This window comes from Trachemys scripta, chromosome 1 (genome assembly GCF_013100865.1).
Source record: "Trachemys scripta elegans isolate TJP31775 chromosome 1, CAS_Tse_1.0, whole genome shotgun sequence".
Taxonomy (NCBI): Eukaryota; Metazoa; Chordata; order Testudines; family Emydidae; genus Trachemys; species Trachemys scripta.
This window is the reverse complement of record NC_048298.1, coordinates 249930353-249953946: the sequence shown is the minus strand read 5'-3', so window position 1 is coordinate 249953946 and position 23594 is coordinate 249930353. Positions and strand designations below refer to the sequence as shown.

Sequence of the window (23594 nt, the reverse complement as noted above, 5' to 3'; positions counted from 1 at the left end):
TTCAGTGTAAAAACTATATTTAGTTTCAAAGCAACATGTTTTAATGGTAATCAACCAATGAGAATCAATCTTTCTTAGGACAGTAACTAAAAAGTACAAATGCAAAACATGATTAAAATTGATTATTTAAATCAAGATTTCCTGCTTGCTGACTTAAATCATTATTAAAATTGGTAATTTAAATTGCTTTAATTTAAATCAATCCACCATGCTTTCAATTTGGTCATGCATACGGAAATGAAAGCATTTCAAAGCATATCAATAGATCTATTTTTTTCCCCTAATAACTAGTGCCCTACCAAATTCACAGCCATGAAAAATGCATCACAGATCATGAAATCTGGTCTCCCCCTTGTGAAATCTGGTCTTTTGTGTGCTTTTACCCTATACTATACAGACTTCAAAGGGAAGACCAGAGTTACTCAAATTGGGGGTCCTGACCCAAAAGGGAGTTGCAAGGAGGGGTCACAATGTTCTCTTTGGGAGGGGTCACAGTATTACCACCTTTACTACTGTGCTGCCTTCAGGGCTGGGTGGCCAGAGAGCAGCGGCTATTGGCCAGACACCCAGCTCAGAAGGCGGTGCCGCACCAGCAACAGTTCAGAAGTATAATACTATGCCACCCTTACTTATGCACTGCTCCCTTCAGAGCTGGGCAGCTGGAGAGCGGTGGCTGCTGACTGAGGGCCCAGCTCAATACCATACCATGCCATCCTTACTTCTGCACTGCTGCTGGCGGCGGCTCTGCCTTCTCCAGCTGCCCAGCTATGAAGGCAGCCGCCACCAGCAGCTGTACAGCAGTAAGGATAGCAGTACCGCAACCACCACCCCTGCCCCCCCCTCCACACACACACAATAACCTTGCGACCCTCCCACAACTCCTTTTTGGGTCAGAAACCCTACGATTACAACACTGTAAAATTTCAGACTTAAATAGCTGAAATTATGAAATTTACAATTTTAAAAATTCTATGACCGTGAAATTGACCAAAATGGACCATGAATTTGGTAGGGCCCTACTAATAACCTAAGGCTTCAAGTATGAAATCTGGTCAAATGTAATTAGCAAGCATGTTTTCTTGAGTACCTCTAGTCTTTGTACAAACCCAGGCATTTCATTCATTAGTAGCACTGTCAAAGCTTTCCTAGTCATCATTTTATTGTTCACCAGGCACCAAAGGCTATCTGCAATCTATTCACCTTGACTAGGTTGAATTTCAGTTCAGCTCTGCACAAGCAGCTTTGATCTTCACTACAAACCTCACAGAACTGTGTATATACATATTTTCTTGGCAGCAGCACTGACACACATTTAGACACAATATGAAACCAGCTCATGCAGATCTGTCATAAAAAAGCCTCTAGCCTTCAAATTCAATATATCCTTTCTCTTTACTTTGAAGTAATAGTTTCAACAGCATCAGCAACCATTACTTCCAAGAAAGAAGGGCCACAAAACTTTACTCTACAAAAATCTTTCTCCCCTCTACAGTCCACAACAGTTTTGCTTTCAATTATATGCAGGAAGGACTTATTTCCTGCAGCAGGTGGGAAATTTAAATTTAAGACAGAAGCAGGAAGCAGAGAATAAATTGTGGTCAACTCCACTCAGCTGCATCTAGTCTTACTATCATTTTTTTAAAAGCAGATTGTTAACTACAAATGACATTTCAAATATTTGGATCTATTATCTAAGGCTGCCATCTCTTCACAAATAAAAAAAAATGAAACTGGCCAACTAGCACTAGAATGGGTTACCTAGGGAGGTGGTGGAATCTCCTTCCTTAGAGGTTTTTAAGGTCAGGACTGACAAAGCCCTGGGCTGGGATGATTTAGTTCGGGTTGGTTCTGCTCTGAGCACAAAGTTGAACTAGATGACCTCCTGAGGTCCCTTCCAACCCTGATTCTCTATGATTCTATGCTCTTATAAGATTTTCAAGGTGAATGGAGGTGTCATACAACTACTAGTTTTAAGATGACAGCTAAATACTCCATTAAATATGTTCCATGGAAAATAAGACAACATTAACCTTGTGAATTCCAGATTCATTTTTGGAAGTTTTTACAACAAAAGGGATGCACCTTTCACTTACAGTACTGTAAATTCATCTTAATTGGGGTAACTACAGTCCTGGGATGTGTCCTGGTGAAGACACTTCACCTAATGATAGCAGTGACTGCTGCATTTTAAGGATTTTGAAGGAAAAAGTAGTCAAGGACATTGAGGTCAATGGTAATTGGGACAAAATACAACACGGTTTTACAAAAGGTAGATCGTGCCAAACCAACCTGATATCCTTCTTTGAGAAGGTAACACATTTTTTAGACAAAGGAAATGCAGTGGATCTAATTTACCTCGATTTCAGTAAGGCATTTGATACAGTTCCACGTGGGGAATTATTAGCTAAATTGGAAAAGATGGGGATCAATATGAAAATTAAAAGGTGGATGAGGAACTGGTTAAAGGGGAGACTACAACGGGTAGTGCTGAAAGGTGAATAGTCAGGCTGGAGGGAGGTTAGTAGTGAAGTTCCTCAGGGATCGGTTTTGGGACCAATCTTATTTAATCTTTTTATTACTGACCTTGGCACAAAAAGTGGGAATGTGCTAATAATGTTTGCGGATGACACAAAGCTGACAGGTATTGCCAATACAGAGAAGGACCAGGATATCATACAGGAAGATCTGGATGACCTTGTAAACTGGACTAATAATAATAGGATGAAATTTAAGAGTAAAAAGTGAAAGGTCATGGATTAATAACAAGAACTATTGTTATAAGCTGGGGAGGCATCAGTTGGAAGTAACAGAGGAGGAGAAGCACCTTGGAGTATTGGTTGATCACAGGGTGACTATGAGCCGCCAATGTGATATGGCTGTGAAAAAAACTAATGCAGTCTTGGGATGCATCAGGCGAGGTATTTCCAGTAGAGATAAGGAGGTGTTAGTACCGTTATACAAGGCACTGGTGAGACCTCATCTGGAATACCGTGTGCAGTTCTGGTCTCCCATGTTTAAGAAGGATGAATTCAAACTGGAACAGGTACAGAGAAGGGCTACTAGGATAATCCGAGGAACGGAAAACCTGTCTTATGAAAGGAGACTCAAAGAGCTTGGCTTGTTTAACCTAACCAAAAGAAGGCTGAGGGGAGATATGATTGCTCTCTGTAAATATATCAGAGGAATAAATACCAGGGAGGGAGAGGAATTATTTAAGCTCAGTACCAATGTGGACCCAAGAACAAATGGATATAAACTGGCTATCAGGAAGTTTAGACTTGAAATTAGATGAAGGTTTCTAAGGCCTTGGCTACACTGGCCCTGTACAGCGCTGCCGCGGCAGCGCTGTGAAGCGTGAGTGTAGTCGCAGCACTGTAAGTACTCCACCTCTCCGAGGGGAATAGCTTGCAGTGCTGCAAGCGAGCGTGCAGCACTGCAGGCTCTGATTACACTGGCGCTTTACAACACTGTACTCGCTGCGCTCGGGGGGGGGAGGGCGTTTTCACACCCCTGAGCGCAGCAAGTTGCAGCACTGTACAGCGTCAGTGTAGCCAAGGCCTAACTATCAGAGGAGTGAAGTTCTGGAACAGCCTTCCAAGGGGAGTAGTGGGGGCAAAAGATATATCTGGCTTCAAGACTAAGCTTGATAAGTTTATCGAGGGGATGGTATAATGGGATAGCCTAATTTTGGCAATTAATTCGTGTTTGAGTACTAGTGGTAAATATGCCCAATGGCTTGTGATGGGGTGGGATCTGAGTTACTACAGAGAATTCTTTCCTGGGTGTCTGGCTGGTAGTCTTGCCCACATGCTCAGGGTTTAGCTGATCGCCATATTTGGGGTCAGGAAGGAGTTTTCCTCCAGGGCAGATTGGCAGAAGCCCTAGGGGTTTTTCACCTTCCTCTGCAGCGTGGGGCATGGGTCACTTGCTGGAAGATTCTCTGCACCTTGAAGTCTTTAAACCATGATTTGAGGACTTCAATGGCTCAGACACAAGTTTGATATAGGAGTGGGTGGGTGAGAGTCTGTGGCCTGCATTGTGCAGGAGGTCAGACTAGATGATCATAATGATCCCTTTGACCTTAAAGTCTATGATTCTATTAGCAAAATATTTGCTCAATGAAGATGCATTTAGCCAGTGCCAAGGAGTTAAATATTATTTCACCAGGTGTAAAACTGAGCTCCAATTATTTAACTCAGAAATTTATAAATTCTAAAAAGAAAATCATTTTTATTCAGTACAGTTATCTTAACACATACACACACCCTGTCCTCTCCATTTTCCGTCTTCCATACAAACTTAGACAATTACTATTCAATTAAGAAATATATTAGTGACTCTTTTTCAAAAACTATGCCTCAGTTCAACTGGCTTTTCATGAAGAAAGCCAATCCAAACTAGTTAAACACAAATTGAGACAATGTTACTACTGAAAGACCTGTTTAATTTGCACTAGATTTTTGTGGCAGATCTTTAGGAAGTCACAGCCAAAAGAAAAACTACTAAACTAAAATGTAGCAGAGAACAGTGTGGGATATCAACAATACTTATTACAGACACAGTCGATATTTATACAGATATAGATGTATACATACATACATACACACACATGCACGCACAATTATATCTGTGTGATAAATGGCACTTGTCATGCACTTTGATCACTTTGCTTCATTCTGACTATAAGTAACATTCCAAAGGTGACTGTGAAACAAAAGCACCCCAGACTCATGCCCTACACCAGTGGTGGGCAACCTGCAGCCCATCAGGGTAATCCGCTGGCAGGCCGCCAGTTTGTTTACATTTGCACAGCTGCTTGCAGCTCCCAGTGGCCGTTCCCGGCCAACGGGAGCTGCAGGAAGCGGCAACCAGCACGTCCCTGTGGCCCTCGCCACTTCCTGCAGCTCCCATTGGCCAGGAATGGCGAACCGCGGCCACTGGGAGCTGCGGGCGGCCATGCAAATGTAAACAAATTGTCTGGCGGCCTGCCAGTGGATTACCTTGCTGGGCGGCAGGTTGCCCACCACTGCCCTACACACTATTGAAATAATCTTTGTATAATATATGCCTTATGAGGTATAATTTGAAAACTAACAGCACACTGATTATTAATATTCTTGTGTAATGTGTGTACAAAATGCATATTAAGAGTTATGAACATAAGATGAGATGATTAAAATGTGTTTACCAGACAAGTTTTGGGGAGGGGTAAATCTATTTCTCAAAGACAAAGGACAAGCCAGCACTTCTAGCCAGGTGTCATCAAAGTTGACTAGCAATCACCTGTCAAGTGACCAGTCTTTGGCAAAGAAGGGGGGCAGGAATAGATCATAGAATCATTGGGTTGGAAGGGACCTCAGGTGGTCATCTAGTCCAACTCCCTGCTCAAAGCAGGACCAATCCTCAACTAAATCATCCCAGCCAGGGCTTTGTCAAGCCTTCCTTAGAGGTTTTTAAGGTCAAGCGATTCCACCACCTCCCTAGGTAACCCATTCCAGTGCTTCACCATCCTCCTAGTGAAAAAGGTTTTCCTAATATCCAACCTAACCCCTCCTCTCTGCAACTTGAGACCATTACTCCTTGTTCTATCATCTGCTACCACTGAGAACAGTCTAGATCCATCCTCTTTGGAACCCCATTTCAAATAGTTGAAAGCAGCTATCAAATCCCCCCTCATTCTTCTCTTCTGCAGACTAAATAATCCCAGTTCCCTCAGCCTCTCCTCATAAGTCATGTGCTCCAGACCCCTAATCATTTTTGTTGCCCTCCGCTGGATTCTTTCCAACTTTTCCACATCCTTCCTGAAGTGTGGGGCCCAAAACTGGACATAGTACTCCAGATGAGGCCTCATCAACACCAAATAGAGGGGAATGATCACGTCCCTCAATCTGCTGGCAATGCTCCTACTTATACAGCCCAAAATGCCGTTAGCCTTCTTGGCAACAAGGGCACATTGTTGACTCATATCCAGCTTCTCATCACTGTAACCCCTAGGTCCTTTTCTGCAGAACTGCTGCCTAGCCACTCGGTCCCTAGTCTGTAGCAGTGCATGGGAGTCTTCCTTCCTAAGTGCAGGACTCTGCACTTGTCCTTGTTGAACCTCATCAGATCTCTTTTGGCCCAATCTTCTAATCTGTCTAGGTCCCTCTGTATCTTACCCTCCAGCGTATCTACCACTCCTCCCAGTTTAGTGTCATCTGCAAACTTGCTGAGGGTGCAATCCATGCCATTCTCAAGATCATTAATAAAGATATTGAACAAAACCAGCCCCAGGACCGACCTTTGGGGCACGCCGCTTGATACCGGCTGCCAACTAGACATGGAGCCATTGATTACTACCCATTGAGCCAGACAATCCAGCCAGCTTTCTATCCACCTTATAATCCACGCATCCAGCCCATACCTCTTTAACTTGCTGGCAAGAATACTGTGGGAAACCATATCAAAAGCTTTGTTAAAGTCAAGGAATAACATGTCCACTGCTTTCCCATCATCCACAGAGCCAGTTATCTCATCATAGAAGGCAATTAGGTTAATCAGGCATGACTTGCCCTTAGTGAATCCATCCTGACTATTCCTGATCACTCTCCTCTCCTCTAAGTGCTTCAAAATTGATTCCTTGAGGACCTGCGCCATGATTTTTCCAGGGACTGAGGTGAGGTTGACTGGCCTGTAGTTCCCCAGATCCTCCTCCTTCCCTTTTTTAAAGATGGGCACTACATTAGCCTTTTTCCAGTCATCTGGGACCTTGCCCAATCGCCATGAGTTTTCAAAGATAACGGCCAATGGCTCTGCAATCACATCCGCCAACTCCTTTAGCACCCTCGGATGCAGTGCATCCGGCGCCATGGACTTGTGCTCGTCCAGCTTTTCTAAACAGTCCTGAACCACTTCTTTTTCCACAGAGGGCTGGTCACCTCCTCCCCATACTGTGCTGCTCAGTGCAGTAGTCTGGGAGCTGACCTTGTTTGTAAAGACAGAGGTGAAAAAAGCATTGAGTACATTAGCTTTTTCCACATCCTCTGTTATTAGGTTGCCTCCCCCATTCAGTAAGGGGCCCACACTTTCCCTGACCACCTTCTTGTTGCTAACATACCTATAGAAACCCTTCTTGTTACTCTTAACATCCCTTGCTAGCTGCAACTCCAATTTGACCTTCCTGATCTCACTCCTGCATGCCTGAGCAATATTTTTATACTCCTCCCTGGTCATTTGTCCAATCTTCCACTTCTTGTGAGCTTCTTTTTTGTGTTTAAGATCAGCAAGGATTTCACTGTTAAGCCAAGCTGGTCGCCTGCCATATTTACTGTTCTTTCTACACATCGGGATGGTTTGTTCCTGCAATCTCAATAAGGATTCTTTAAAATACACCCAGCTCTCCTGGACCCCTTTCCCCTTCATGTTATTCTCCCAGGGGATTCTGCCCATCAGTTCCCTGAGGGAGTCAAAGTCTGCTTTTCTGAAGTCCAGGGTCCGTATTCTGCTGCTCTCCTTTCTTCCTTGTGTCAGGATCCTGAACTGGACCATCTCATGGTCACTGCCTCCCAGGTTCCAATCCACTTTTGCTTCCCCTACTAATTCTTCCCTGTTAGGGGCAGAGCTCTTCTTGACCTGCTGCTCACAAGTTGGTTCCTCTAGCACTTGCACTAGGAAATTGTCCCCTACACTTCCCAAAAACTTCCTAGATTGTCTGTGCACTGCTGTATTGCTCTCCCAGCAGATATCGGGGTGCCTGAAGTCCCCCATGAGAACCAGGGCCTGTGACCTAGTAAATTTTGTTAGTTGCCGGAAGAAAGCCTCATCCACCTCATCCCCCTGGTCTGGTGGTCTATAGCAGATTCCCACCACAACATCACCCTTGTTGCTCACACTTCTAAACTTAATCCAGACACACTCAGGTTTTTCTGCAGTTTCATACCAGAGCTCTGAGCAGTCATACTGCTCTTTAACATACAATGCAACTTCCCCATCTTTTCTGCCCTGCCTGTCCTTCCTGAACAGTTTATATCCATCCATGACAGTACTCCAGTCATGTGAGTTATCCCACCCAATTACATCATAATTCCTTGACTGTGCCAGGACTTCCAGTTCTCCTGCCTTGTTTCCCAGGCTTCTTGCATTTGTGTATAGGCACTTAAGATAATTCACTGATTGTCCTGCTTTCTCAGTATGAGGCAGGAGTCCTCCTCTCTTGTGCTCTCCTGCGCGTGCTTCCTCCTGGTATCCCACTTCCCCACTTACCTCAGGGATTTGGTCTCCTTCGCCCGGTGAACCTAGTTTAAAGCCCTCCTCGCTAGGTTAGCCAGCCTGCTTGCAAAGATGCTCTTCCCGCCCTTCGTTAGGTGGAGCCCGTCTCTGTCTAGCTAGCAATCCTTCTTCTTGGAACACCATCCCATGGTCAAAGAATCCAAAGACTTCTCTCCGACACCACCTGCGTAGCCATTCGTTGACTTCCACGATTCGACGGTCTCTAACCGGGCCTTTTCCTTCCACAGAGAGGATGGACGAGTACACTACTTGCGCCTCAAACTCCTTTATCCTTCTTCACATAGTCTGCAGTGATCCACTCAACGTCATTCTTGGCAGTATCATTAGTGCCCACATAGAAAAGCAGGAAGGGGTAGCGATCTGAGGGCTTGATGAGTCTCGGCAGTCTCTCTGTCACATCATGAACTCTAGCTCCTGGCAAGCAGCAGACTTCTTGGTTTTCCCGGTCGGGACGGCAGATAGGTGACTCAGTCCCCCTTAGGAGGGAGTCCCTGACAACTACCACCCGCCTCCTTCTCTTGGGAGTGGTGGTCATGGAATCTGCATCACTAGGACAGCGCATCTCATGCCTTCCAATCGGTGGAGTCTCCTTCTGCTTGTTCCCTTCCCTCAGATGTATCATCTATTCCAGTGGTTCTCAAACTAGGGCCACCGCTTGTTCAGGGAAAGCCCTTGGCGGGCCGGGCCAGTTTGTTTACCTACTGCGTCCGCAGGTTTGGCTGATCACAGCTCCCAGTGGCCACGGTTCGCCGCTCCAGGCCAATGGGGGCGGCAGGAAGCAGCAACCAGTACATCCCTCGGCCCACAGCACTTCCTGCAGCTCCCATTGGCCTGGAGCAGCGAACCTCAGCCACTGGGAGCTGCGATCGGCCGAACCTGTGGACGCAGCAGGTAAACAAACCGGCCCGGCCCACCAAGGACTTTCCCTGAACAAGCGGCGGCCCTAGTTTGAGAACCACTGATCTAGTCCACTCTCCGCATTAGCATTTGGGCAGAGAACATGAAAACGGTTGCTCACCTATATCTGCATTGCTGGTACATGGATACTCCTTTTTCTTCTTCTGGAGGTCACATACTGCTATTTTTCGAAGCCAGATCCATCTGCATTTTAGCAAAGAACAGCATGGAACCTCTTCCATCACAAGACTCCACGTCTCTATCCTTACAGCAGGAATGAACTTTATATAGGGGTAACCCTCAGGAAAATGCATTTCAAAGGGTGACTGGACTATAAAAGTGAGAGGCAACACCACCTCAAGCTCTCTCTCTCTCTTTCCTAAGAGGACAAAGGAACCAGCCTTTTGACTTAGGCGGGAGATCCTGACCTGAGAATTTGGTACCAATGTTGCTGGGAACCTGTGATAAAAAATTTACCTTGAACCAAGTCAAGCTTTTTAAGTTTTAGCTACTAAAAAGCATTTTATCTTTATTTTCCTTGTAACCATTTCTGACTATAATACCTTATACTTGTACTAAGGATGTAAATATTTTAAAGAGTACCCGTTTAACCGATTCGGGCCTCACAATGCTTAGGATGGCACTTCTCCCCTCCCCCCATACCCCGGACAGATGGGAAAGGGCAGCTGAGCTCAGACCAGGGGTGACACAACAGGCCTAGCCAGGAGATCCTGGGCAGTTGAGGGGGCCCAGTACCCTCCCCGCATCCTCAGTACCCTGGAATAGGGAGAGGTGCCCATGGCACCTAATCTGTCCCAATGCGGTCTCCGCAGTTTTTTTTTTTTTTTTTTTTTTTTTAAATGGAGATATCCTATCTCCTAGAACTGGAAGGGACCTTGAAAGGTCATCACGTCCAGCCCCCTGCCTTCACTAGCAGGACCAAGTACTGATTTTGCCCCGGATCCCTAAGCGGCCCCCTCAAGGATTGAACTCACAATCCTGGGTTTAGCAGGCCAATGCTCAAACCACTGAGCTATCCCTCCCCTCCCCACCCACCCCCCAGTTGCTCTGTGCCACCCCAGCAGCAGCTTCTCTTCCTTTCAATTATCAGCTGAAGCTGCAGCACCGACCAGCGCACCTTCCACCTCTGCAGCCAAACTCCTTCCAGTGGTACAGGAGTAGGCCAAGGACTACTTTACTACTTTAAGCCCACAGCTCCTGCCCTTCCCTCCTCGGCCTAAACACGCTCCCCCTGCCTGGCTAGCCACCCCCCACGAAGCCCTCGGCCTGATAGTTTGCTCATCCTCATTTCTTGACCTTGCAAGTGGTATCTTTCCGTCAGCATAATCATCCCTGGGTCCGTGCAAGTATTTCCCCTCCTCGCCACTGGGGCAAAGATTCCGCTAGACTAGAGCGTTAATATCAACCCAGCCCCTTTAAGAGAAGGTTGGGCTCCCAGTGACCACTCGTGATGCCCATCTCTTCCTGGTTGCCATAGTCACCTCTTGCCAGCATCCCAAAAGGCATCTCTGCTGCAGGAGAACCTCTGAGACCCACTCACAGGCCCTGACCCCCAACAAGGACTTCTACTAGCTGATGATCATCCGGAAGGAGGTGGGTGAACGAGGGAGGGTTAACTGTAAGAGTAATACTTATTGGTTAACTGTTTATTATTTTACATCCCTAACTTGTGTTCAAATAAAATCTCTTTACAGTTAAATAAACTTGTTTTATTTTTAATCTAAACTAATCCAGTGTAGCATTTAAACTGAATTGTTTGATAGCTCCAGGAAAAGTGGCAAACTGTTGAATACTGACCCTTCACCGGGGCAAAGGACCTTTAATGTCTGAACTATCCAGGAAAGGGCTGGACAGTGCAGAACACATGTTTTGGGGGGAAATTCAGGACTCCGAGTGTGTTGGGGTCACCCTGCAAGTAGTAACCAAGACTGGTGGAGGCCAGAGTGTGATTGAAGTATTGCTGACAGGATTCTGGGGTCAGAATTGCTGGACGAGGGCTGCTGCTACACAGAGACACTCAGGGTGCGACCTGCATGCTCTTAGGCTGTTTGTGAGCAGCCCTGGTTCGGAGCTACAGCACCCAGGATTGCAGGGCAGGCAGTGACACAACCCCTTGCTAGTCTGGATTGCACCCCAGAACGTGCCAGTAGGCTAGACCCACACAGGAACTTAGGCACATTGCCAGCCAGTGGATTTCACAGCCCTAAGTTAGGAGTCCAGGTTTCTTAGAATAATGCACGGGGAGAGTTAAGTGCCTAACAATGGGATCCACAAAAGCCAGCATGCTGAATAGAGAGCCACCTAAACTAGCCGGTTGGAAATGCCAAGGAAAAAGGTGTGGCCTAAGACCCACCCCTCAAAGGAACTGAGGCTGTAAACCTTCTCTTCTGAAGTTAGGCACCTAAACCCTTTCTCATTCAAAACACAGAAAGTTAAGGAGGCACCACGTTCCCTTATAACTTTTAGCCCAATGGTTAGAGCACTCACTGAGGATGTGACACACCCAGGTTCAAATCCCACCTGCCTGATGGGAAGAAGAGATTTGAACATGGATCTCCCCACTGCTAGAAGAGTGCCCTGACTACTGGGCTATCAGGTATTCTGGGGCAGGTCTCTCACGCTCTTCTGTTGAAGCTGTTCTACTGCATATAAATAATTAAATATTCATTGGAACAGGGGGCTGGAACTTGGGTCTCCCTCCTCCCAGATGAGGGGCCTAATGACTGGGATGTAATCTCTCAGTCTCTGGCCCAATAAATATTTAGTTATTTATACACAATGGAACAATTTCAACAGGAGAAATTAAGAGAGACCTACCCCAGAATACCTCATAGCCCAGTGGATAGGGCACTCCCTGGGCATGGGAGACCCAAATGGAAATCCCTTCTCCTTATCAGGCAGAGTAAGGAATTGAACTCAGATCTACTACATCCCAAGTGATTGCTCCAATTACTGGGCTAAACGTTTTAAGTAGGGTACCAGCATCAACTTCTCATCCTCCTTTTAAGCATGCTCTGAGAATGCCTACCAGATCAGGCACCACAGGCAATGTAGGCAGGGTTATGCCTAATTTGAGGATCCCACTGGGAATTAAGCATGAGAACAGCTAGTGAGGAAGTTAGGATATATTCTCTCAGATTTTTAGACACCTACAGAACTTTAACAGCAGAAACCTAGGTGCCTAGAGTTAGGCAGCACCTAAGCAGAGGGTTTTAAAGGATGTCAGTGGCACCTAAAAGTTGGACTTAGGCATGTAAATCCTTTTGTGGACCTAGCCCAATTTTTTTAAACATCTTTAAGCTTGTCACAAAAGTTTTCTTCCCCCTAATGTGCAAGTTCCCCTCCTTTCTTCCTCCAAGGAAGTTACACAGGTCTGAGGCCCATAATAGGCAACATTTAGTATCACCCTGCAGGGGAGATTCCCAGATACTCAGTGGGACCCAGATCCTGCTTCCAGCCCTGGAAGTTCCTACAATGCCATGTCTTAAAGTCACAACATTTTAAATACAGAAAGCTACATAAAGTAAGCTGAACGGATAGAGAATAGCCTGTTTTTCAGAAATTTTAACAAATCCAACTGAAGTTAATGGGAACTACAGTTTCAGCATCAAACCATAAACCACCTGGGTTTTTCAAAGAAAAGATACAAAATAGTACCATTAAAAGGTTTTAAAATTCTAAAATATCTGTTACAGAAAAGCTATTTTACATGTGACATATATAAAATACAGTGGCATAGTATTAAAGACTTATTGAATGACCTGCCTACACACCATTTGTGAGTAATACAGGCATCTCAGATTTAAGCTGATATAACTTTTATAGCACATCATGCATTCTCTCTCCACCCTCTATTATATTTGTGGTGGGTTTTTTAAATTAAACTACTGGAAGTGAAAAACCTGTTCAGTCATCAAATGCGTGATTAAAAACACTTACACCCCATCAGTATGCTACAAAGCACAGACCAGAATATTTTAGGCGCATGACAGCAAGAGAAAGAGAAGTACATAGGTGCCCTCAAGAATTTTAAAATGCTGTAATAATCTCCAGCTCCCATTTTATTTTTAAAAAGATTACACTGGTCTACAATTTTTGAGAAGTCGTCTGCTTCAGAGATAAAATGTGCTATTTATTATGTATTTTGATGTGCTGAATTCAAATATGACAATTAAAACAACTGATTGGCTACGGTTTCTAAGATATTTAAGTTTTTACATTTTATGTCTATGTATATTGTGTAGATAGAGTTTTAATCATAAATTGTAAACCTAGGTCTTTTCATGTGTTTATGGTTGCTTTACATGATAATAGTTCACCTGTCCTGTTTATGTAACACTTTAAAAATCAGCAAAAGGGTTATATAAATAAAATTTATTATGAAACAAAAGGCAAAAAAATATTATGTACATAGTTCTTGGCTTGTCTCTTGTATTCATTAAATGGAGCATCTCTTGTCACTGTCCAGCAATAATCTGCAAGCATTGATGGGCTCCATTTGCCCTGATAGTGTTTCTCCATTGTTGCAATGTCCTGGTGAAATCGCTCGCCGTGCTCGTCGCTCACTGCTCTGCAGTTCGGTGGAAAAAAATCTAGATGAGAGTGCAAAAAATGTATCTTTAGTAACATGTTGCAACCAAGGCTTTTGTATGCCTTGAGGAGGTTTTCCACCAACAATCTGTAGGTGTCTGCCTTGTTGTTTCTGAGAAAATTTATTGCCACTAACTGGAAGGCTTTCCATGCCGTCTTTTCCTTGCCACGCAATGCATGGTCAAATGCATCATCTCGAAGAAGTTCACGAATCTGAGGACCAACAAAGACACCTTCCTTTATCTTAGCTTCACTTAAGCTTGGAAATTTTCCATGGAGGTACTTGAAAGTTGCTTGTGTTTTGGCAATGGCCTTGACAAAGTTCTTCATCAGACCCAGCTTGATGTGTAAGGGTGGTAACAAAATCTTCCTTGATTCAACAAGTGGTGGATGCTGAAGACTTTTCCTCCCAGGCTCCAATGACTGTCAGAGTGGCCAATCTTTCTTGATGTAGTGGGAATCTCTTGCACGACTATCCCATTCGCAGAGAAAACAGCAGTACTTTGTGTATCCAGTCTGCAGACCAAGCAAGAGAGCAACAACCTTCAAATCGCCACAAAGCTGCCACTGATGTTGGTCATAGTTTATGCACCTCAAAAGTTGTTTTATGTTGTCATAGGTTTCCTTCATATGGACTGCATGACCAACTGGAATTGATGACAAAACATTGCCATTATGCAGTAAGACAGCTTTAAGACTCGTCTTCGATGAATCAATGAACAGTCTCCACTCATCTGGATCGTGAATGATGTTGAGGGCTGCCATCACACCATCGATGTTGTTGCAGGCTACAAGATCACCTTCCATGAAGAAGAATGGGACACGATCCTTTTGACGGTCACAGAACATGGAAATTCTAACATCACCTGCCAGGAGATTCCACTGCTGTAGTCTGAAGCCCAACAGCTCTGCCTTACTCTTGGGTAGTTCCAAATCCCTGACAAGGTCATTCAGTTCACCTTGTGTTATGAGGTGTGGTTCAGAGGAGGAGGATGGGAGAAAATGTGGGTCTCATGACATTGATGGTTCAGGACCAGAAGTTTCATCTTCTTCCACTTCCTTGTCTGACTCAAGTGAGAATGATTCTGGTGCATCAGGAACTGGCAGTCCTTCTCCGTGGGGCACTAGGCGTATAGCTGATGGAACGTTTGGATAATGCACAGTCCACTTTTTCTTCTTTGACACACCTTTCCCAACTGGAGGCACCATGCAGAAGTAACAATTGCTGGTATGATCTGTTGGCTCTCTCCAAATCATTGGCACTGCAAAAGGCATAGTTTTCCTTTTCCTGTTCAACCACTGGCGAAGATTTGTTGCACAAGGGTTGCAGCAAATGTGTGGAGCCCACCTCTTGTCCTGATCTCCAATTTTGCAGTCAAAATAAAGGTGATAGGCTTTCTTAACCATAGTGGTTATACTGCACTTTTGTGATGCAAAAGTCACTTCACCACAAACAGAGCAGAAGTTATCTGCACTGTTCACACAAGTACGAGGCATCTCTGCTCACTTTGGCTAAACAGAAATGTGTCCCTTTGCAAAATCAAACACTGACAAATAAGAGAGCACAACACTGTATGATTTCTAGAGCTGATATAGGGCAATTTGTTCAGCAGAGTGATGTAAGCTTCGTTATGATTGCATCATCCATGACTTCTAGGAATAACATGATGCAATTCATATCATGTATGACGCAATACCAGCTTCAGATTGCATCATTCATTGTTTTGCCTAAAAAGCAAGTACTGTCCAAACCCAGTCAGATTTATTTATAGATCCAGTCAAAGATGTATTTTAGTCATTTCTGGTTTAAATTGAGATCCCTTCCCATTATAACTCACTTATCCTCCGCCATTCCTAAGTCAAGGCTCGTATATACTGACCTAATAGCATATCTTGAAAACTAGAGCCAATCAACAATTTTAAGCATCATTTTCGTTCTCAGTGACCCAGAATTAGTAAAGTTTGACTACATTTATTTCAGAAGCATTTTGGCTGTAGAGCAGTGTTATCTACTAATGCTGTGTATTCACCTATACTAATCTACATTTCAGAATTTAGTCACTCTTTCTATACATTGCAGTTCACTGGAAGACTGAATAGTAAGAAAAGCCACTGTTTCAGAGATGTTGCACCCTCACTGCAACATTACTGTGGAAGGAAAAAAACTTGCTCTAGTTGTCAGGAAATACTTCCCTCCCAAAATGTGAAGGGATGAAACTACACTTCCTGTACCTTCACATCCTGTGTCCTACCTGTCACTTTTAACAAAGAAATCCAGTCATTTGCCTCCTAGCATCCACACGGTTTTCCTGCTATAACAGCCTCATTTTTAATATAATCACATACAGCAAGCTCATGTTAAACATCTGGGCTGCAAAAACACCAAACTGTTACACCAGCAGAGTTCTGGATCATTTTTATTATAATCTCTCTCGTATCTATTTTTTTCACTAAGAGGAAGAGGCTAATTTATTCTGCAGTTGAGTGGAATACCTTTGATAAACAAAATATGTATCTTACAATGAAAGCAATCACATTCCACAATCTCGTATTCTTAAGAGCATTTTGTTGATTTTATATACAATAGGGATGTCAATACCTTTTAAAACATTAACCGTTTAAATATATGTCGTTTAAACGGTTAACTGTTTAAAAGGCTGGGCCCATTCCAGCTGGCGTGGGGGTTAATGGTTAAGGCAGTTAACTGGTAAGACTATGCTTCTACACATGCCTAATATATAAACTACTAAATTCACTTGTTCTTTTAAAACTATTGACTAGATTTCTGTAAGGATCCATGCTGAAACTATACTACAAAAAGAACCATGACACTACATTATTCTCCCCCTTTGTGCTTTCTGAATTTCATTTCATATAGTCAATCCTCTCTGGGAACCTATTCCATTCTGATTCTATGCCACTAAGAGAAAATAAAAACAAAATAATTCGCTCTGAAATGTTTCTAATCCTTTACATTAATTCCTCCAAAGATTTCCCTATAGATATCTTCACTGCTTCCTTTCCTAGCCTCTCCAGCACTTTGTGAATTTCCCGCTTTAAGTAAAAAAGATTTAACTTTCAACTACATTACCACCATGTGAGACAAACTTTTTCTCTGACTGATTTTCCTCTTTTCACGTATAAGCAATATTCACTAATCACAAATGCAATTAAATCTGATTTTAGGACTACGTTCCCCATCAAAAATATTGTTATCTGAATCCAAACTTCAAAATTTGTCTAACCCTGAAATAAACCAATGTTTAAAATTTACTTATTTTACTGGCGTCATCTTACCTGGCGGACTTGTCCATTTTCTTAGTATTTTATCAATTTTTGAGGCTGCGAAGACCCTTTCACTTCACACAGGAGGTCTTCCACATAGGCCTTAACCTTACACATAAGATCAGAAGATTTGACTCCGGAGTACCACCTCAGAAAAATAGGAACAGCCATGCTACAAGCCAGATCGTTGTAATTCACTTGTAGGACGTGCATAGACACCACATACAGTTGAGTCATTAGCTTTTTTTATTTGTTTTTCTACTCTTCAAAAAGGAAACTGATTACAGGTAGCATCTATCCCCAAAGATTATGTTGGTTTTGGTCATAACATCTTGGAAATTCACCATTCAGATACCAAGAGTACTTATGAGTAGACTGGATGAGGATTCCAGCAGAAGTCAATCTTTTGGGCATCCTTATCTCACAGGAAGGTCTGCCTGCCTCTGATTTTGGGTCTCCAGACACAACCTCAGGCTACAGATCCTCCATCTAGCACCCCTTCTGATAGCTGAGTCCCTGTGGTCCAACTACCTAGTCTCCATCACTAGTGCTGGCTATCAGAGGCTCCCCATTAGCTTAAGCATACCCTTTTCCAGAGCTCCAACCTAGAAGGCACTCTGGTTTATCATTTACCTCTTCAAGGACATGTGATAATTGAAGTACATAACACAGGCTTAGCAAGGTTTTGTTTGATGGTTGGGGGGTTTTTCTGTTTGTTTTATACGCAATTACACTTTTGTATATATCTTTTGTTATTTAATCTAGACAAAACAATATAACACATATACACCATCTCTGGAGTGTTCTTTGGGATTTGAGTCATGGGCTTATAAGGATGACTAGGACACTTCCTCTCCCCTAACCTCCTATGCATGGCTTCTCCTCTGGTCTCTTATCATCCTCTCCAGCACAGCTTTTATAACTTCCAGTCCCTTTGTCAGGTGATCAAAGTCTCTCATCAGGTGATCAGCTGCTTAGTTACCAGTTTGCCTGGGCAGACTGGTTCTTTTGGGCAGTAATCAACTCCTTGTCCAAAATACTTCCACATGAATAGAGCACCAAGGTTTAATTACCTTTTGTTGTTAGCCCTATGTCACCACCCCTTGGAATTTTAGACAGAGCAGGAAACAAGCCCCATATTCAACATGGAACTCTCAAGTCTGACACAAATACATGCAGACAATCCCCAACATCAAATAGAATTCAAAAGCTATACATTGACATTCTCCAAATTGTCAAACCACAGTTATAAGTTTACTTTTAAATGCAGTCTGTTATGGTCTGCTCCTGTAATGCTATGTACAGATATCTTGCACATAATCAATCAGGAAGAGAAAGTCCACCTTCCTGAAACAATTTGTAAATTCTGAAAAGAGAAAGAAACTGAATACTAACAAAAACATAACTTAATCTGATACCTTTTGAGATGCGAGGGGGAAGGGATGGGGGAAGGAAGACCAAAAAATTCCACCTGCATTATCCTTGTTTAGACTCCCTAACAGTAATATTAATCACGATTAATTGCACTGTTAAACAATAATAGAATACCATTTATTTAAATATTTTTGGATGTTCTACTACATTTTCAAATATATTGATTTCAACTACAACACAGAATACAAAGTGTACACTGCTCACTTTATTATTTTTTACTACAAATATTTGCACTGTAAAAATGATACAGTATTTTTCAATTCACCTCATACAAGTACTGTAGTGCAATCTATCGTGAAAGTGCAACTCAGAAATGTAGATTTTTTTGTCACAACTGCACTCAAAAACAAAACAATGCAAAAAACTTTAGCACCTACAAGTACACTCAGTCAACTGGCATTCTATTGTTTAACAACGTGATTAAAACCGCAATTGATCACAATTTTTTTGAGTTAATCATGTGAGTTAACTGTGATTAATCAACAGCCCTAATTAATAGTATTTTATAGTAGAAATTCAACTGAAATTGGTATCTTCCACTCATCTTAAGTTAGATCTAGACTAGTGGCTCTCAACCTTTCCAGACTATTATACCCCTTTCAGGAGTCTGATTTGTCTTGCACACCCCTCCAAGTTTCACCTCATTTAAAAACTACCTGTTTACAAAAACCAGACATAAAAATACAAAAAAGGGTCACAGCATAATATTACTGAAAAATTGCTTATTTTCTCACTTTTACCTATAAATTATAAAATAAATCAATTGGAATATAAATCTTGTACTTACATTTCAGTGGATAGTATACAGAGCATCATAAGCAAGTCATTGTCTGTATGAAATTTTAGTTTGTACTGACTTCGTTAGTGCTTTTAATGTAGCCTGTTGTAAAACTAGGCAAATATCTAGATGAGTCGATGTACCTCCTGGAAGACCTCTGGGTACACGTACCCCTGGTTGAGAACCACCAATCTAGACTACAGTTCCAGGGACAAAATACTGAGGAAATTTTATTTGTAGGCCATGAGGGACTTTCCACTGACCAGCCTTGCCAAACTCCACATGTTTTAAGTAAGTGAGAAGCTTTCCTAAAGTAGAAAGATAAAGGTCATGTGTAAAGAAGAGGGAGGGCCCACAAAGAAGCACACTGCTGATTAAATTCGGGGGTGAGCCTTAATTTGAATGAGTTGCATGTTAGGGCTCTGAACTGATTCCTGCTCTGCTCTAGTAAAATGCATGGAAAAAGAAAATACATTACTTTATTCACAAGAAGCTGATATTATTAAATTACTTCATTAAATGCAACATTAGGTTTCAAAAATGTCATTGGTTAACACTCACTAATCATGATTTCAATTTTAGAGATTTGTTTTTTAATATTCTGCCAGTTGATGGCCACAAAGTGGCCTTAATTAATCAAATTATATTAAAACACTCAGATTTTTATAGTGACAATTGCAAGGTCATTTAGGGAAACGGCTCAGAAATGCAGGCAGTAAACTAGGTTTCACTGACAAAAACATTAATGTAAGGGAAGCCAAGGAACACCTACATCTACATAAACACCATCACATGACAGAGTACATGTACCTTAGCTAGCATTATAGATAGGGCTGTCAAGCAATTAAAAAAAACTAATGGCGATTAATCGCACTGTTAAACAATAATAGAATACCATTTATTTAAATATATTTCGATTTTTTCTACATTTTTCAAATATATTGATTTCAATTATAACAGAATACAAAGTGCACAGTCCTCACTTTATTTTTGATTACAAGTATTTGCACTGTAAAAAAACAAAAGAAATAATATTTTTCAATTCATCTAATACAAGTACTGTAGTGCAATCTCTTTATCATGAAAGTTGAACTTACAAATGTAGAATTATGTATTAAAAAAATAACTGCACTCAAAACCAAAACAATGTAAAACTTTAGAGCCTACGAGTCCACTCAGTCCTATTTCTTGTTCAGTCAATCGTTTGGACAAATATGTTTGTTTACATTTGCAGGAGATAATGCTGCCCGCTTCTTGTTCACAATGTCACCTGAAAGTAAGAACAGGTGTTCTCCTGGCACTGTTGTAGCCGGCGTCACATGATATTTACATACCAGATGCACTAAAGATTCATATGTCCCTTCATGCTTCAACCACCATTCCAGAAGACATGCACCCATGCTGATGACGGGTTCTGCTTGATAACAATCCAGAGCAGCATGGACTGACGCAAATTCATTTTCATCATTTGAGTCAGATGCTATCAGCAGAAGGTTGATTTTCTTTTTTGGTGGTTCAGGTTCTGTAGTTTCCGCATCAGAGTGTTGCTCTTTTAAGACTTCTGAAAGCATGCTTCCACACCTCGTCCCCCTCAGGTTTTGGAAGATACTTCAGATTCTTAAACCTTGGGACAAGTGCTGTAGTTATCTTTAGAAATCTCAAATTGGTACCTTCTTTGCGGTTTGTCAAATCTGCAGCAAAAGTGTTCTTAAAATGAACATGTGCTGAATCTTCATCCGAGACTACTATAACATGAAATATATGGCAGAATGTGGGCAGAATAGAGCTGGAAACATACAATTCTCCCCCAAGGAGTTCTGTCACAAATTTAATTAACACATTATTTGTTTAACGAGCGTCATCAGCATGGAAGCACGTCCTCTGGAAAGGTGGCTGAAGCATGAAAGGGCATACAAATGTTTAGCATATCTGGCACACAAATACCTTGCAATGCCAGCTACAAAAGTCCCATGAGAATGCCTGTTCTCACTTTCTGGTGACACTGTAAATAAGAAGCGGGCAGCACTATCTCCCATAAATGTAAACAAACTTGTTTGTCTTAGCGAATGGCTGAAAGAGAAGTAGGACTGAGTGGACTTGTAGGCACTAAAGTTTTACGTTGTTTTGGTTTTGAGTGCAGTTATGTAACAAAAAAAAAAATCTACATTTGTAAGTTGCACTTCAATGACACAGAAAAGCAGGCCTTCTTTATACAAGTCTATATAGCATAGAAAAGCAAAAAGCCACATACAATTCTTTTTTAAAATCACTTGCAGGTGACCTTTAACTATAGTATTCACTATTGCAATAATGTAATAAATGAGGCTTTAAAAATGCACCAACATGAGAAGCAGTTAAAGTTCCATGAAGCCATATGGCCTCTTTATGAAATATAATACAAAATATATACCTAGTATAACTTTTCCCTACACATACTGAACATCTAAGAATTATCTTCTGAAAAATAAAGGGTGATTTCAAGGGTATCAGCAGGAGATGAATGACTTGGCAGAGTACATGAAAGTCAGGAGCCCTGCAGAGCACAAGGATAACTGGACTGAGTGCACACAATCTAAAAGAAAAAAAACAAAACACTGTGCATGTGTAGTACATGACATGTTTAACTATTTCTTAACTCTTTCCCATCCATTTCCCCCCTACGCTTTTGCAAGTACATATTCCTCTAAAGTTATACGAATGTGAAGTTTTCAATTAAAACCTGCAGGCTATGCTAGCCCAGAAAAACATGAATTAGTGTATTTGGTAGATGGAAAACTAACCAGAAATAAATTCACCTTTAAGCTAAAACCAAGTATAAAAATGTCAACCCCAAAAGTAATTTGAGGAAATTACAAAACAAAACAAAAATGGAGGAAAGGGGGCTCAAAGTGGCATCTCATGAAGTAGCATGCAAGGTATAATAAAGATACACGGGGACTATTATAGTAATACACAAATACTGACAGTTTTAAGATTTTTCTGCAAGTGGTTTGTTATTTTATTTGGACTAGTAAAGATAAAGTAGACAGGGATGCCTATCCCAGGAATCAGGAGCCCTTGACAATTATTCAGAAACAAGTCATAATAATAAATGTAACCCCAGCAGCAAATTCCATAACATAAGAACAGCCAGACCAAATCCATCTAGCCCAGTATCCTGTCTACCGACAGTGGCCAATGCCAGGTGCCCCTGAGGGAGTGAACCTAACAGGTAATGATCAAGTGATCTCTCTCCTGCCATCTATCTCCACCCAACATACCAGTTCTAACTAAGCAATTCATAGGACATAACAAAAACCCCGAACACCCTGGCCGAACATCATCCCTCCAAGCAGCCCCTGCCTGCCAAAGACCATCCTACAGGGATGGGCACGACAGCACGCCCTGAAGGGCGACGCTCTTCCATTGCAGGGAGGGTTTGTGTTTCCAAACTCAGCTGAGGAGCGAGGAGCTGAAGGCGATTGAGAAGCGCCCGGAAGATGCGGGCTCTGGGGCGGAACGTAGCGCTCCTGAAACCCGCGCCCGCGCCCTCCACTCGGGCAAGAAAGGGGGCGAGCCGCACGGTCCAGCCACCTCGGGCTTTATTCTGCCAAACGCAGCTTGTTTCCAAACGAGGAGCCCCGGCCCGGCGCGGCTCCGCGAACTGACGGGGCAGTGCCAGAGCCAAGCTGCGTTTCCCGACAGCACCACGACCGCCCTGGGGACTCGCCCCCCAAACGCCCTGCAGCCGCTGCTCGCACCCGATCCTCCCCCCGCGCCCAGCCAAAGACCAACCCCCGCAGCAGCAGCAGCAGCACATAAGGGAGGGAGCGAGGTTTGGGCCGCAGAGGCGGATCTCCGCAGGCGGCCTCTCGCCCCCACCCCTGAGGTCTCCGGGTGCGTTTCCGTGCCGGACCCCAGGCTGCGCAGCCCCCCCAGGGACGGATACCCGCAGCCCCAGGCCGTTCATGCCGCAACCCCCCGGCCGGGTGGGACTAGATTCTCACCGGCATCTCCCGCAGGCCCGGCTGCACCGGGGAGTGAGCCATGGCGGCGGCAGCGATGCGCGCTACGCGGGGGTCGGCTCTTCTCGGGCTGCTCCAGCGACGGGAATCAGCTCATCGCCCCCTCCCCGCGCGACTGGCGGCGGTCCGGCGTGTCTGCGCGCCGGGGCTCCCTAGCGCTACTTCCCCCCGCCCCTCAGGTCCCGTCACAGACGCAGCGTGGAGCCCAACCTCCTCCTCCGCGCGCACGGAGCGGCCGTTACTGGTCTAGCGCGGGGGGAGGAGGGGGCACTGCTAGCGTAACGCAAACCACCTCGCGCGAGGGGCAACTGCTGTGC

At 43.4% G+C, this 23594-nt stretch overlaps 1 protein-coding gene across 3 annotated transcripts in view; it reads right to left on the bottom strand.

Moving 5' to 3' along the window:
* STK24 (serine/threonine kinase 24) overlaps positions 1 to 23552 on the bottom strand; it is a 123925-nt gene extending 100373 nt beyond the window's left edge. For 2 of the 3 annotated variants that reach the window (XM_034758223.1, XM_034758226.1), the window contains exon 1: positions 23260 to 23552. In XM_034758223.1, the coding sequence (XP_034614114.1) occupies positions 23260 to 23301 (42 nt within the window). In that variant the 5' untranslated portion in view covers positions 23302 to 23552. The remainder of the gene's footprint in view (positions 1 to 23259) is intronic. The other variant, XM_034758225.1, reaches the window with a different exon arrangement.
* Positions 23553 to 23594: the final 42 nt, after the last annotated feature.